Source organism: Rhagoletis zephyria, unplaced genomic scaffold, assembly GCF_001687245.7.
Source record: "Rhagoletis zephyria isolate East Lansing unplaced genomic scaffold, Rhagoletis_zephyria_1.1 Rzeph_scaffold_00361, whole genome shotgun sequence".
Taxonomy (NCBI): domain Eukaryota; kingdom Metazoa; phylum Arthropoda; class Insecta; order Diptera; family Tephritidae; genus Rhagoletis; species Rhagoletis zephyria.
The window spans coordinates 186,372-199,485 of record NW_016157445.1 but is presented as its reverse complement, the minus strand read 5'-3'; the positions used below and the strand labels follow the sequence as shown (position 1 = coordinate 199,485).

At 35.3% G+C, this 13,114-nt stretch overlaps 2 protein-coding genes across 2 annotated transcripts in view; both read right to left on the bottom strand.

The window, feature by feature from the left end:
* Positions 1 to 13,114, bottom strand: part of LOC108359232 (uncharacterized) — a gene marked incomplete at its 3' end in the record, with an annotated part of 264,353 nt that overhangs the window by 80,279 nt on the left and 170,960 nt on the right. The gene's annotated exons all lie outside the window — the stretch shown is intronic.
* On the bottom strand, positions 7,090 to 7,856 carry LOC108359233 (alpha-crystallin B chain). The gene has a single exon (XM_017610987.1). It carries the CDS (start codon positions 7,854 to 7,856, stop codon positions 7,122 to 7,124), a length of 735 nt encoding a protein of 244 aa, XP_017466476.1. The 3' UTR covers positions 7,090 to 7,121.

The following is a 13,114-nucleotide window of genomic DNA, read 5'->3' as shown; positions in this document are numbered from 1 at the left end:
AAAGTTTTTTTTTAGCCGAGTACCTTTCAAATCATTGGAATTAACTAAATTAATTAAGTAAACATTTTCAACTTTAAAATCGCTAAGTTTGTAAATTTTTAAATTTAACGAACTTGCTTATTCAAATTATCGTCGACAAAAAATCCAACCTTGTGCCACAATCATATGTTTTTCCTAATTGCAAATTCTTGCTGCACAATTTTTTCCAGCTTGAATTTGCAACTTCTCTCCAAGAACTAGTCTTTCTACTTGTGATTTATTTAAATAAAACATGTGAAATTTAATTGAAACAGTTTAGCCGTTTTTAGCCGGTTTTTTTTTTGGCAATTTAGCCGGTTGGTTCAAAAAGTTCTGGCAACACTGGTCACCTCTACATTCATATGCTTACCCACATACAAGCCGCTGATATAATGGCAATCCATTTATATGTTTGAGCCGCAGCCTCCTTGTTAGAGGTTTTTTTGATGAAGAGAAAGCGTGTGACCTTTTTCAATGTTTGCTTGGCAAATATTTTTTTTCCACATAGCGCGAAAGAAAATAAGTTGCATATTTTAAGATAAGGCGCACATGAAGACTGCTACCTACATTTGCATATTCATAACTGCATATGTTATTTTTTTTTTAATATGAGACTAATGCAATCTTAATACGGGAAGTAATTCCAAGCTACTGAGCCACTTTTAATGAGACACATTTGAAAATATTGTACACAAGCTACAGAAGAACATAGCTTATTTTCTTTATCGGCTTATATTGTGACCTCAAATTCAAATGCATATTATTTGCAAGAATCGTTACGAAAAATAAAAGTCCACATTTGTCATTGAGGATGTGAGCAAATTTAACGAGTTGTTTTTTTTTTTTTAGCGTCACTCCCTTTTCTCGCCAGAAAAAAAAACGCTAAAGCATTCTTCTTGTATTTGTTTTAATCAATAGAGTTCCAGAAATAAGTTCAATGAAAAATAAATCACGTATTTTAATCATTTTAGCTTTAGCCCTGTTTAGGTGGAAAAGTACCGAAATTACTAATGCTTGCATTGCCTCTCGAAAAAATCATAATGGTTTTTTTTTATAACTATGGGAAGCTTTCAGATGGAATATTAATATTAAAGCCAATGAAAGTTGACATCAAATACAATATATCTGTAAAGTTTTAAAAGCGTGCCACCAGATTAAAAAAAAAATACAAATGGCAGCATACAGGATATCTGTCGCAGCTATATTGTAATTTTTGAAATCTAGCCATTTATTTATTTTACAAATTTAAGATACTTCAAAATATTAACGTTAAACGGTGAAAATTTTCTTTTTGCCAAAACGAACCAATCTAGAGCAATAAAACTAGTGATCCACCAAATGAAAAATAATTACATTGATTATAACATGACGACGATTTGCGAAATAAAAATCTTTTCAATTTCTATTGGCACACTCGAAATTCATTCGCAAATTGTTATAAACATTCGTTAGAAAAGCTGTAGAAAAATACTCCACAATATTTAATACGCAATATTTAATTACTTTTTAAATAATAAGCTAAGACGTGCGAATAAGTGTGTTTAGCTGAGGGAGAGCGGGAGACCAGGTTTAAAGGTGACCATATATATTAATTGGGGGACTCCACTGGAGGAGTCGTGCTCTAGCTGCCGTAGGCTGCTGTGCAATGAGCTGGGATTTATTTGGGGGGACTCCATTGGAGGAGTCATGCTCTAGCTGCCGTAGGCTGCTGTGGAATGAGCAGGGATTTATTTGAGGATGCATTCATGCAGAGCCCCAGTGTGGCTTGTAAGCCGGAGCTTACTACCATACCAAAAAGTACTCCGGGAGTGGAGTGGGAGCGATGCTCAAAGCACCGCGTGATAGCCAAGCTAGTTAAGCGTTGACCATCGTGATGAGCCAAGCTGGTTTAGCGTTGACCATCGTGATGAGCCAAGCTGGTTTAGCGTTGACCATGCTGAAAATGCCAGCGACTTATCACTTCACTAAGTTCAGCGAAGAGATATTTGAGAATTGCATAAAAAATGCATACCCAATTAAGAACGAGCGAAATACTTTTAAACACAAGTGCGTGTGTGTGTTCGCTGCACTTGGTTTATGCGGGAATGCAATATAAATGCGTGTGGGTGTTCGCTGTTCTTTGTTTATGCGGGAAATGCATAAGTCGCTTAAACAAAGTGTTATTTGGCTGTTTATGGTGCTACAGGGCGTATACGTTACATACAGACTACGGGTATATGAGCACGAGAAAACATGTAAAAGAACAAAATTGTTGCCTAAATTAACATTGTTCTAAATATATATAAAAAAAAAAAAACATTTGAACAAAAATACATTTTACATTTTTTAACAAAACAGTTTAAACTCTAATATAAGTTTCATAGCTTTCCCAAATTTCTCATTTAGTATATTTACTGAAAACATTTACTGCAGCTCATACACATAACACATACATAACTCTAGAAATATTTAGCAATTTACAGGAGGCAAATTAATATACCAACATAGTACAATATTTTCATATGTGTAAAAAATTTGCATAATTTTCTCATAAATGCAGCACTTAAATCAACCCAAAAACTTGTAATGAAAGTTTTAGTATAATTTAGGGCCACTTAAATGGCCACTCGGCAGCAACTTGAGCACCAAAGCTACTCACGTGCATAAGTATGAAAGCTGCATGCCACTACATATGAAGCAAAAACACTCCACAAGCTCTGCGTATTTGCTTTGTAAAAAGTTTCAAATAGGTTTTAAAGCAAATAACAGCTGGTCAGTAAAATTTTGCTAAATTTAAATCAAACAATGGTGAGGCTTTTGTGTGGTGCTTGAAGTTAGTATGCATTTTTTTTTTCCTAAATTGAAAGCAACTTTTCAAAATTAAAAATTTTGCATTAAATAAGTTTTTTTAGTTAAACATTTGTTCAGCTTCGCGCGCAGTATTAACTTTGAACTATGCACCTTTTTGCAGCTATAACTTAAGTCATTAGTGTTAGATACAAATAAGGTAGTAGAGTATTAGGCGCGTACTAACAAATCTATGGAAAAATCGTATTTTTCTCTTAAAATTTGTATGAAACTAAAGAAAAATTTAAGCAAATGTAAAAATGTAAGAGTTTTAATAAGCACTTAGTTAGTTAGCTAATCAATAAGCTAAAGTTCAATTTCGAAGAAAGTTAATGGCATATTCGAATTCCACGTTCGATTCTAAACAAAAATCGTGAACAAAAATATATACCAAAAATGACGTTTGACCCTCCAAATTTTTAAAAGAAAAATCAGTGTATTATAATTTTTTTCTGAAATAAATAAATTTTTTATTTACATACACAATTTCGTGTTTTCTTCATACAATATACTGCTTTTTCTTTTGAAAATTGGGAGGGACTGATGAAAGCCCAAATCAAAATCCCAAATATTCATACAAACTTTAGACGAAAAATTCCTTCCAGCATAATCTGTGCTACCAAACACCTGCTTTGTTGCAGTTTTCACAGAACTGTTCCACAAATATCCACAAAGGTCGCATAGCTTGGAAACCTTAGACTGCTCGCCATTTCGTTAGACTATAACAGGCCTAAAATAAATATTTCAAATTCCGCCTTAAATTTACGTACGTTACGCTTTTATAATTTTTTTCAGCACAGCTCGGGTTTTAGGGCATTTTTATTTCATGTAAAAGCATAATAATGCCGGCTTTTTTACAGCCCATTCACACGCCATAAATGGGCAGGCAGCAAAACGTATATACATACGAGTATGTATATTAAATACATTTTTTAAAGCCTCATTCGACCGCAAAATGTCGCTAACATAAATAATTTTTTTACTAGGCCACACCTAATTTATTAGCAAAGAAAAATTTGTCAGCAGCTTGACGATAAAGTGCAGCCAATTATGTTCTTACACCCCCAACCAAAGAAAACTCCCACGTATACAATGCACACATAAATACATCTACATCTACATACATGTGTATATGCGCTAACAGTTGCAATTTGATGACGAGTATAAATGAATGTGTGAATATACATAAGTAAGTAAGCGCTAATAAAATCAACAGCAGCGAGCGACCGCAGCCTGGTCGGTTGACAGCAATGCCATAATATTTGTGGCAGCATTCGCTGTGACAGGCAATAAACAGGTTAATATACTTATGCGTCAAGGAATAAAGACCTCGTCGACAACAATTGTGCTGTTGCATGTAATCGTAAAAAATACTCGCCATAAACACATTTCATATTTGCACTGGACCATTTTTCCTATTCCGAGCGCCTGGTTGAAGTTGTTTTGCTGGTGAAAAGAGTAGTAGTTGTCCTAAACACAGGAGCAAACACGGAACACACGTTGGCAAGCATTGCGTGGCCTTCGCTGGTAAAAAAACGCAAAAACATATTTCACGCTAAGAGTATGGCCGAGATTATCCTCTATTGGTGTGGGTTTTGAGGTAATAGCGCAAGATTAAGGCACCTGCAATTAATTTTACACCGTTCGCCAAATGGTTTTAGGAGAAGCTTTATCATGGCATCTCGGAAGTTTGCCATTACCTGCGGAGATGGGACCGCTGCTAGAAGAAAGTGGTTTCTGTTTTGAGATGTTGCTCGGACTAGGGATCGAACCTAGGCCCCACCGAGTGGTAGTACGCACTGCTAACCACTCGGCTGCAGCGGCCTTTGCTAATAGCTGCAGTAAATTGGCCGGCCTCATCACCTCTTTGTAGGCGTATACATATGTACATGCATATGTAGTAGCGGATGAGAAATGACGCTTGCAATCGTCGTCGGACGTTATTGTGCGCGTGGTCGTAAAATATCAACACACATACATACGTTCTTGTGCACAATGTGGCCAATGCGTTACCAACAGTAGTAAAGTGAATACCTTATAAACGAATTTGTGATTAGATATAATAAATATCTTTAGAGTATCATTATATATATATTCACTTTAACAGGAACTTGATATCTGTTAATGTTTTAATTTTCCATAGCGCCACCTATGTGACAGTACTTCTTACGTACTTCTAATCGTAGACTGGCTTTTTTAGTAAAAAAAGAAGCATTTTGTCACCAATTTAGAGGTAGAGGGTTTATATTTTCATAGTTAAGTTGAAGTGTGATGGTGCTTCGTGTTAAACAGAGAGTTTATTTTATTTTTTTCTGGAATTGTCAAATTTCATTATTATTATTATCAATGGCGAAATTTTATAAGAACTATATTTCTTAAACTTCTTAATTAATTAAGAAAATGTCTCACTATGGGAAAAAGTTGCCCCTGAAACTTAACTATATATTTACATTGGGGTGGTCCAAAAATACATTAAACACAAAAGCTTAAAATGTCCCCCTAGAATTTTTCTAGTTTTTTTGTACAAAAAATTATATTTAGAACTGCCTTACAGCTGATGAAGTTTTGCATGTATTTTATAAGGGAAAATAACCGTTTCGTAGAAATAGTATAGAATTCTCGAAAATCAATATTTTTCGATCGCAAAAATTCGGTTATCTTCCGATGTCTTTCGATAACAACACCCCATTTTCAATATTAACTATTTTTTATAAATCCCTCAAAAACCGCAAAAAATGCAAAGGGGGGGGACTCATAAAAAATCTTAAGTATTAAAAAAATGGTACAATAAGCAATTGGGTACTATTATTTGAAGTCTCCTGTAGAGACACAGTTTTCCGATCGAAAGAAATGTGTTTTTTTTTTTGAAACAAAAAAATACGGATATTCGTTTTCCATTTAGGAAAATTCTTGGGACTAAGAGCTTAATATTTTAATTTTTTTTTGGACCACACTAATCTACAAGCATATGTACATATCTAAGAAAACTCTCTTCACTAAGACCTATTCGGATTACCTACAATTTTTGGCCACAGTCTGAGAAGCAAATTGATTAAATCTATATACTAGGAAAATAATTAACATATTTCGAAAATCCGAAAAGTCTTGAACAAATTGTTAGTTATCCCTGAAAAATTCGGAAAATCCTAAATAGTTAAATTTTTTTCAATGAAACGAAGATTCGGAAAAACTTTAAAAACCATGTCAGCTCATAAAAAAAACTGCGAAAATTATGAAGAAATTCAAACAAATTCCGAAAGGTTTCGAAAAATTTTGCTCAAAATATTAAAAGCCAACCACATAAATTTTGTTTTGTATGCCTTGTAGCGCTGTAGTTCAAAATCCAAAACTAACTTTTAGTTCTAAACTATGATTTAAGATTGTAGGTTAGAGTAGGCTGGGTACAGTTCCATGTGGTACTCACTTCGACTCAGCAAAAGATGGATAAGCTTTAAATATCTGTTGCTTTGACATCATTCAGATCATCAAGGAAATAGGAGCTTTTTCGCTCCGTTTTTCCAATGGCATTTAAAGTGTGTTTCTTCGCCATTCTCGCCGTTGCAGGGTGCGCCCAACCTAGCTGAGCATAATCCAACCATACAATGTTCGATAAGAGAAAAAATGAAAGCTCCATCAACTTTTTACATAACACCCTTACCCTTAATATACATACATATACACATACATTTTCGCCAGCAATGAAAAAAACTCAATAAGGATTTTTGTTTCGCGAGAGGTTGTCATACACAAAACATTTATTTTCTGTATTTATTTTATAAGGAGAAGGGTATTACTTGCACTAATTTTTTTATTTTTATTTTTATTTTTTGGTAATAGAGGAAATTTTAGTTAGAGTTTAAGACTTAAATAGACGTAAATTTATATTTTTAATAGCATCATTGTATTCCCGTTAAAAGTATAAGTTTTATGAATATTGGTAGATTTATTGGTGCCAGCTACAGGTATGTGCGCAAGAAACTTTTTTTTTTTTTTTTGTTTTCATACATATGTAAGTGATATAAGGAACACCGTGCTAGGTTTAGAGTAGTCGTGGAGTTATTATTAAATCATTGGTGATTGTGATTCGTATCACTTCAGACAAATTTATATTATTACTTTTATTAAACTGGCCTTTACCAGCGCGAAACTACTGCTGCCTGCCATCACTTGCATTTGATTTTCCGCTTTCCTTCACCCTCCTTCCAAATCCACCATTTTTTGAAATGATTCTTAAAGCTGCTTCGCCATCTTGTGAAAACAGCCGCCTGCATTGAATTTCATTTTGAATCTCCCGTTGAGTCGAAACGCGCTTTCTTCGAATTCTCCCTTTCACCTGCCTTCGGCTCATCGCCTGCCTCCTCCTCCTCCTCATTGTCCGCCCCATTCTCAATAGCTTTCGCATTTTTGTCTGCATCATTGCTGGTCGTGCCAAAGTATGCGCCCGTTGGCTCAATATCCACCACCCGCTCTACATCGTCCAGTGGCGGTGGCGCGGGCACTATAATTGTCAATATACCATCGGTGGAACGAGTAGCTTTGGCCAGCGTGGCATCATAATTTCTCGGAAGCTTGTATTTTCGCGTAAATTCGCGCGTAATGCAGAACGTGCTCTTCTCACCGCGATCGTCCTTCTGTTTGCCCGTCAATACAATGGTGTCATTGTTGCGCACCTTCAACACGAGCTCATCGTCGCGGAAGTGATGCACATCGATAACAACCTTGAAGGTGCCCTTGCCCAAGCTGTCCGGCTCATCGCCCCTTTCGATGGTCACACGACTGGCCAAGCACGAACGATGACACCAAGGTCCGTCGTCGCTCCAATGATGTATGTGCCAATCGCGCGCACACACATCTACATCGATGTCGTGATGGCCAAAGGTCGATTTCCAGCGACGCGATGTCGGACACCTGGCATGATAGCTGAAACTATCGATGGGCCAGGGACGCGTGGAGGGCCAATGCCAAAAGTGATCATGTGGCCAATCCCAGTCCCAATCCCAATGCGTTGGCATGACTTCTCACTGATTTACTTAGTTCGCTGTGTGGTTACTGCTGCCCGCTCTTTTATGGTATTTTATGTTCTTCGCACGTTTTGCGCCTCGCCAAGGGACGACGACATTAATATCGTCCTAGTTCTCTTTATACTATCGTCGAATTGTTTTTCTTCTAAGTAGTTGGTGTGTTCGTTGTTGCTGCCGATACGTTGCAACAACGAAATTTTTTTGGAACACCAAAAAAAGTGTTGTCACCACCGCTCACGGCACGTGCCAAGTTCGTACTGATTTGAATGCGCGTTGAGCGATTGGCAATGAAGCCTTTGCCTTCGCAACAGGGCCGTTAACTGAGTGCTGGAATTCGAGGTGAGTTTCATGCCAAGCAAACATTATTTTTGTTTCTAGTTTCTAGTGCGGCCAATTATGCAAAAATTTGCGCTTCTGCAAGGGTAGTGTGCTATGGGTAGGCGGCGAATTCGAGTGAGCTTGGGCCCGGGGGACACTGGAGTACTTTGCATATTTGTGCACAAATGTTAGCATACGAGCTGACGATAAAATCGATTTTTTTTTCGTGAATGTGGTTCAAATTCGAAAAGGTGACTTTGGGATTGAATATCAGTTAGAATTTGAGTTTGAGTTTAAGTTTTAATCCGAGCTTGAGTTTGACTTTGAGTTTGAGTTTCAGTTTAGTAGTAGATATGAGTGTGAAATTGAGTTTGAGTCTGTTTCTGTATGTATAATCTTTAGTTTGAGTTTCAGTTAAAGTTCGAGTTTTGGATTGAGTCTGAGTTTGAGTCCGAGTTTGTATTTCAGCTTGGCTTGATCTTGAGTTGGAGTTTGAGTTTTACGCTGACTTGGAGTTTGAGTTTGAGTCTGAGTCTATATTTGAGTTTAAGTCTTAGTTAGAGTTTGAGTTTTACGCTGACTTTGAGTTGAGGTTTGAGTTTGAGTTTGATTCTGAGTCTATTTTTGAAATTTGAGTCTGAGTTTAGTTTGAGTGCAAATATGTCCGAGTTTAAAATTTATTTTGTAATTGTGTTGGAGCTCTTCAATTAGCATGCTGACTTAACTTCTTGAATTTCAAACTCGATGATAGTGGTTATGCATGCAGGTTTTTTGTTTTTGCACTTCCGCGTTCTATTGTTTGATCGATAATCGATTTTGGCAATAACAAGCACAACAACCTTAATACCGTTTAATTTCACTCGGTGGGCCGTGACAGCTTAGCGCTCAAGTTTCCTGGCTACGTAAATGCACAACTGTATATATGTAGTATATTCACAAACACAGCTATACATATGTACATAGGTTAGTATGTAAGTACATCTACGCGAAAATATATTGTACTTCCACGGTTGTCGTGGCGCATGAGTGTTAGAAAATAAGCGCATATCTGTCGCTGAATCTTGTTCACTGCTCACCAAGCCACGTATCGCGTACGCTTCGTACCACTCCCTGTGGGCAACCAAGCATGGGCTGGTAAGCGATTCAGTCGGAAAACATGTGAGCATGTAAGTACCTAAATACCATTGCGGTAAGCTACGCGCTTCACTCTACGTGTGTTGTGAATTTACACGCTTAACATTCGCTACGGAAGTGTAACTAATGAAATTCGTGACCTTATGTGAGATAGCAAACAACATCGGTGGAAAAAAGCTATCATTGCAGTGAACGACGCCGGAACGGAACAAGAATGTAGTGGCGTGCAATAGTATTTACTTGGCAGGTCGGTGGTGCTGTCGTCAATGTTGATGGAACAGAGGTCATTTCAAATGCGCACAGAAATATTATCAACGAAGAAATAAGTGCATTCTAAATGAAATACAGCACAGTGAAGCGCAAATAAAGCAATGAAGCAGCTGAAGTAGGAGAGGGGGCTGAAGGGAGAAAAAGTATGGATGAAGAAAGAAAAGATTGCACATGCAGACGTAGCGTTGCAGTTTGAGATCCCGCTTGACGATGCCAGACTAGCAACGAACCGTTAGACGGTTGAGCGAAAATAAAATTAAATAGTTCTGCACTACTTAGCGGGAAATTGGCGACAGCTGTTTGCTGTAATGCAATGAATAGTGGCAAAAAAGATGGCAGAGATTGTTATCATGCGATAGACAAAGCGAAAATATTTGTTTTAAAAGAAAAACGATTTAATTAAAGAATATAGTATATTAAATTTTAGCGAAAAGGTTACCAGAAATATTTGTAATAAATTATGTGGTACTGTTTGGGGATATATCTTAACATTATTTGCATTTACGTATAATATGTGTACATTAGGATGCCCCTTAAATATAGGGAGCAAATTTGTACATCAGATTTCCCAAGCCTCAACACCTACGTCGATGCTACTATAGTCGAATATATCGCATATAAATATTGGTCCCGATTGGAGACGGTTAAGACGTGTCGCACAGAGGGCAAAATACAGATTCCTCTATGGAGAGTCAAAAATTCAAAATTTAGTTTTTTTTGTCTAGTACCCAAAGTCATTGTCGAAGATATGACATATAAATTTTGGTCCTGATTGAAGTCGATTAAGACTATGTTCAAACAACCCAATTAGCTGAAGCAATTAAGCTTTAAATTGTGGCATTGAGTTTGGTGTTCACACACACGTCAGCTGTGCAATTAGCGATACAAAATCAGCTGCTGGATTACCTACAGTGATGGAAAAGGTGATGCAATCGTACCTTTATTTAGTTTAAAGTACATGCGGTACGAACACACAATTTTAGGTACATTTGGAACGTAGCCAAATAATTTCTCAGGAAATCAGTTCTTATTTTTATTGACATTTCAATACATTTTCTGGTGCGGGCAACTGGTCTAATAGCTTCCCTCCTTTGCAAAGGAGCACACAAATGATACAGATGAGTGGTCAAAGTAACGCAATTAATAATTTGAATTTTTGTATGATAAATTGGGTAACAATTAAGGCTTAAATTGGTGAAAACGTTCTTAACTGCCAATTAGGTGCCTGTTTGAACATATTTTAAGGCGTGTCGCGTAGGGGTCAGAGTTCAGATAACCCCACGCTTTTCTCGTTTCAATCTCATAAATGGTTTACAATGACTTTTGCTAAAATTTCAAAATCAAAAGTTATCAAAACAAGTTCTATGGGACTGAGAAATATTATTTTCTAATTTTTTGTCCATTTAGAAAAGCGTGTTATATTAAAAAGTTCATTTTATTTATTTATACTTAAATAATTCATTTTGCACTGAAGAGAGAACAGAAGACTATGCAAGCAAAATGTTTGTGCTCACGTTGAGTATATGCATACATATGTACGTATATGCATATAGTAGGAATTAATTTCATTTAAAGAAATGGCGTGTCGTCCGTTTCCGCAGTAGCGTAAACCGCCGATTTCTGAAGTAACCTTTAACTTTAAAGCTCACTTTATATTTAAAGGTTGGATTAAAAGTAAAGCTATTTCTAAAGTTAAGCATTTCTATTATCGGTTTATGACGTATGTATCTTTCTTGGTTGTAAACCACTTTAAAACGAATAATAAAATGCTTTACTTGAGGCACAATCATAAATTTTAATCTAACCTTTAAATATAAAGTGAGCTTTAAAGTTACAGGTTACTTGAGAAAACGGTGATGTTGGTGATATGATATTTACAACTAGGTTGGTATCTAGACTAGGTTGATATCTAGACTTTGCCATAAATACCTTTGCTATATTTATAGTATAAATGGTGGTCTGGACACACAACATTGCAAGTTGATAAAGGCGTTGTAATAAAAAGCTCTCTCATCCCCCGCTCGTGGTGAAAATCTATCTTGTATATTATTAAGTACGCGTGGCTTCCACAGTAGCAATTGCCGAGTTAACAAAGCACAGGCGTGCCATTCGAGAGATTCGTCATCGAGTCCTCGGGCAGCGAACATTTTTTAATTTTTTAATATACACTTTTTCTTTCTTAATTAAGTGATTTTTTGATTGTATTGTTTTAAAAAGAAAAAATATTAATTTGTTTTAACTTTTAGAAACTGATTTTCTGTATTTTTTTCCTTTTCAATTCAGTTTTTTCCTTTCTTAATTTAATTTTTTTTTAATAGATGTTATTTAAAAAAAAAGTCTTTTTTAAATTTAATTTAATTTTTAGGAACCTATTTTACTTTAATCCATTTTAAAAGAGTTTGCTGCTTATTTTACATTAGTTTTCTTTCAATTCTTAGACTATTGTTTAAAAAATTTCACTTAATTTTTGGAAACTTATTTTATTTATATATTTTTTTAATTTAATTTGTTTTTCTTTTTTAATGTAATTTTATTTTATTTTTTAGATTTTGTTTTAAAACGGAAAATATTAAAAGGAACTTTTTTTAATTATTAAGTACTTTTCTCATCTATTTTGATTTTTTTCTAATTCAATTTATAGATTTTATAGTTTTAAAAAGAAAAATATATTTTTTTAATTTAATTTAATTTTTGAAAAATGTATTGCTTAGAGGTGAACAGCACAACGCTAAGACCTTTTGGTTAGAAGATCTTTCAATTTCTTTTTTGAAAGACTGTAAGTAGCTTTCAGGATAGTTGCCAGAATTGACAATTGTCTTACGAAAGACTGTGGTCAGTTGGAAGACAGTTGCCAGAATTGCCCTGTAAGGAAAGTATGCAAAATCAGATGCTTGACACCTTGATTTCTTTGTTTCTTTCTCTTACTTATTACGAAAAAGCAATTCCTAACCCACGCATGAAGAAGATTGATATGTTTTTATTAACTCAAACGACAAATAAAAAAAAAGCGCTTATGGAATACAATTTCAAAAAAAAATAATCCTTGCTGAGTGGAGTTGTACAAATTTTCTATCTTTAATACATAAGTACATAAATAAGCTGGAAGAAACCGGCTTAGTAAACAACGCATTGGAGGTTAATTCTCTATCGGCTTTCCAAACAAAATATGTAGTCTCTCTTTTCTATTGGATTATAGCAAGATTACATAGTAAGTTGGCCATATTATTTGCCTACTATGTGAGATCGATATTTCAAAAGCAAACTAATGCCATTACTATTATTTATGTAAGCCATTGTCTGCACAAAAATTCCATGTTTGTCATAGAGCTCATAACATAACTGCATATGCATATGTACATATATGTATTTATAGCAATGTTAATATAAACATGATTGCATATGGAAATGTGAATTTTGTCTTCCAATGCACGTTGAACAAGTTATTATGCAACATTTATGCACATGTGTACATACCCACATATGCTAGTAAGTACTAGTATATTACTCACGTATTGTAGTTGTATAAT

Excerpts from the sequence above, each read along its gene's own strand:
- LOC108359233 (XM_017610987.1), bottom strand. The coding sequence starts at position 7,856 with ATGCCAACGCATTGGGATTGGGACTGGGATTGGCCACATGATCACTTT.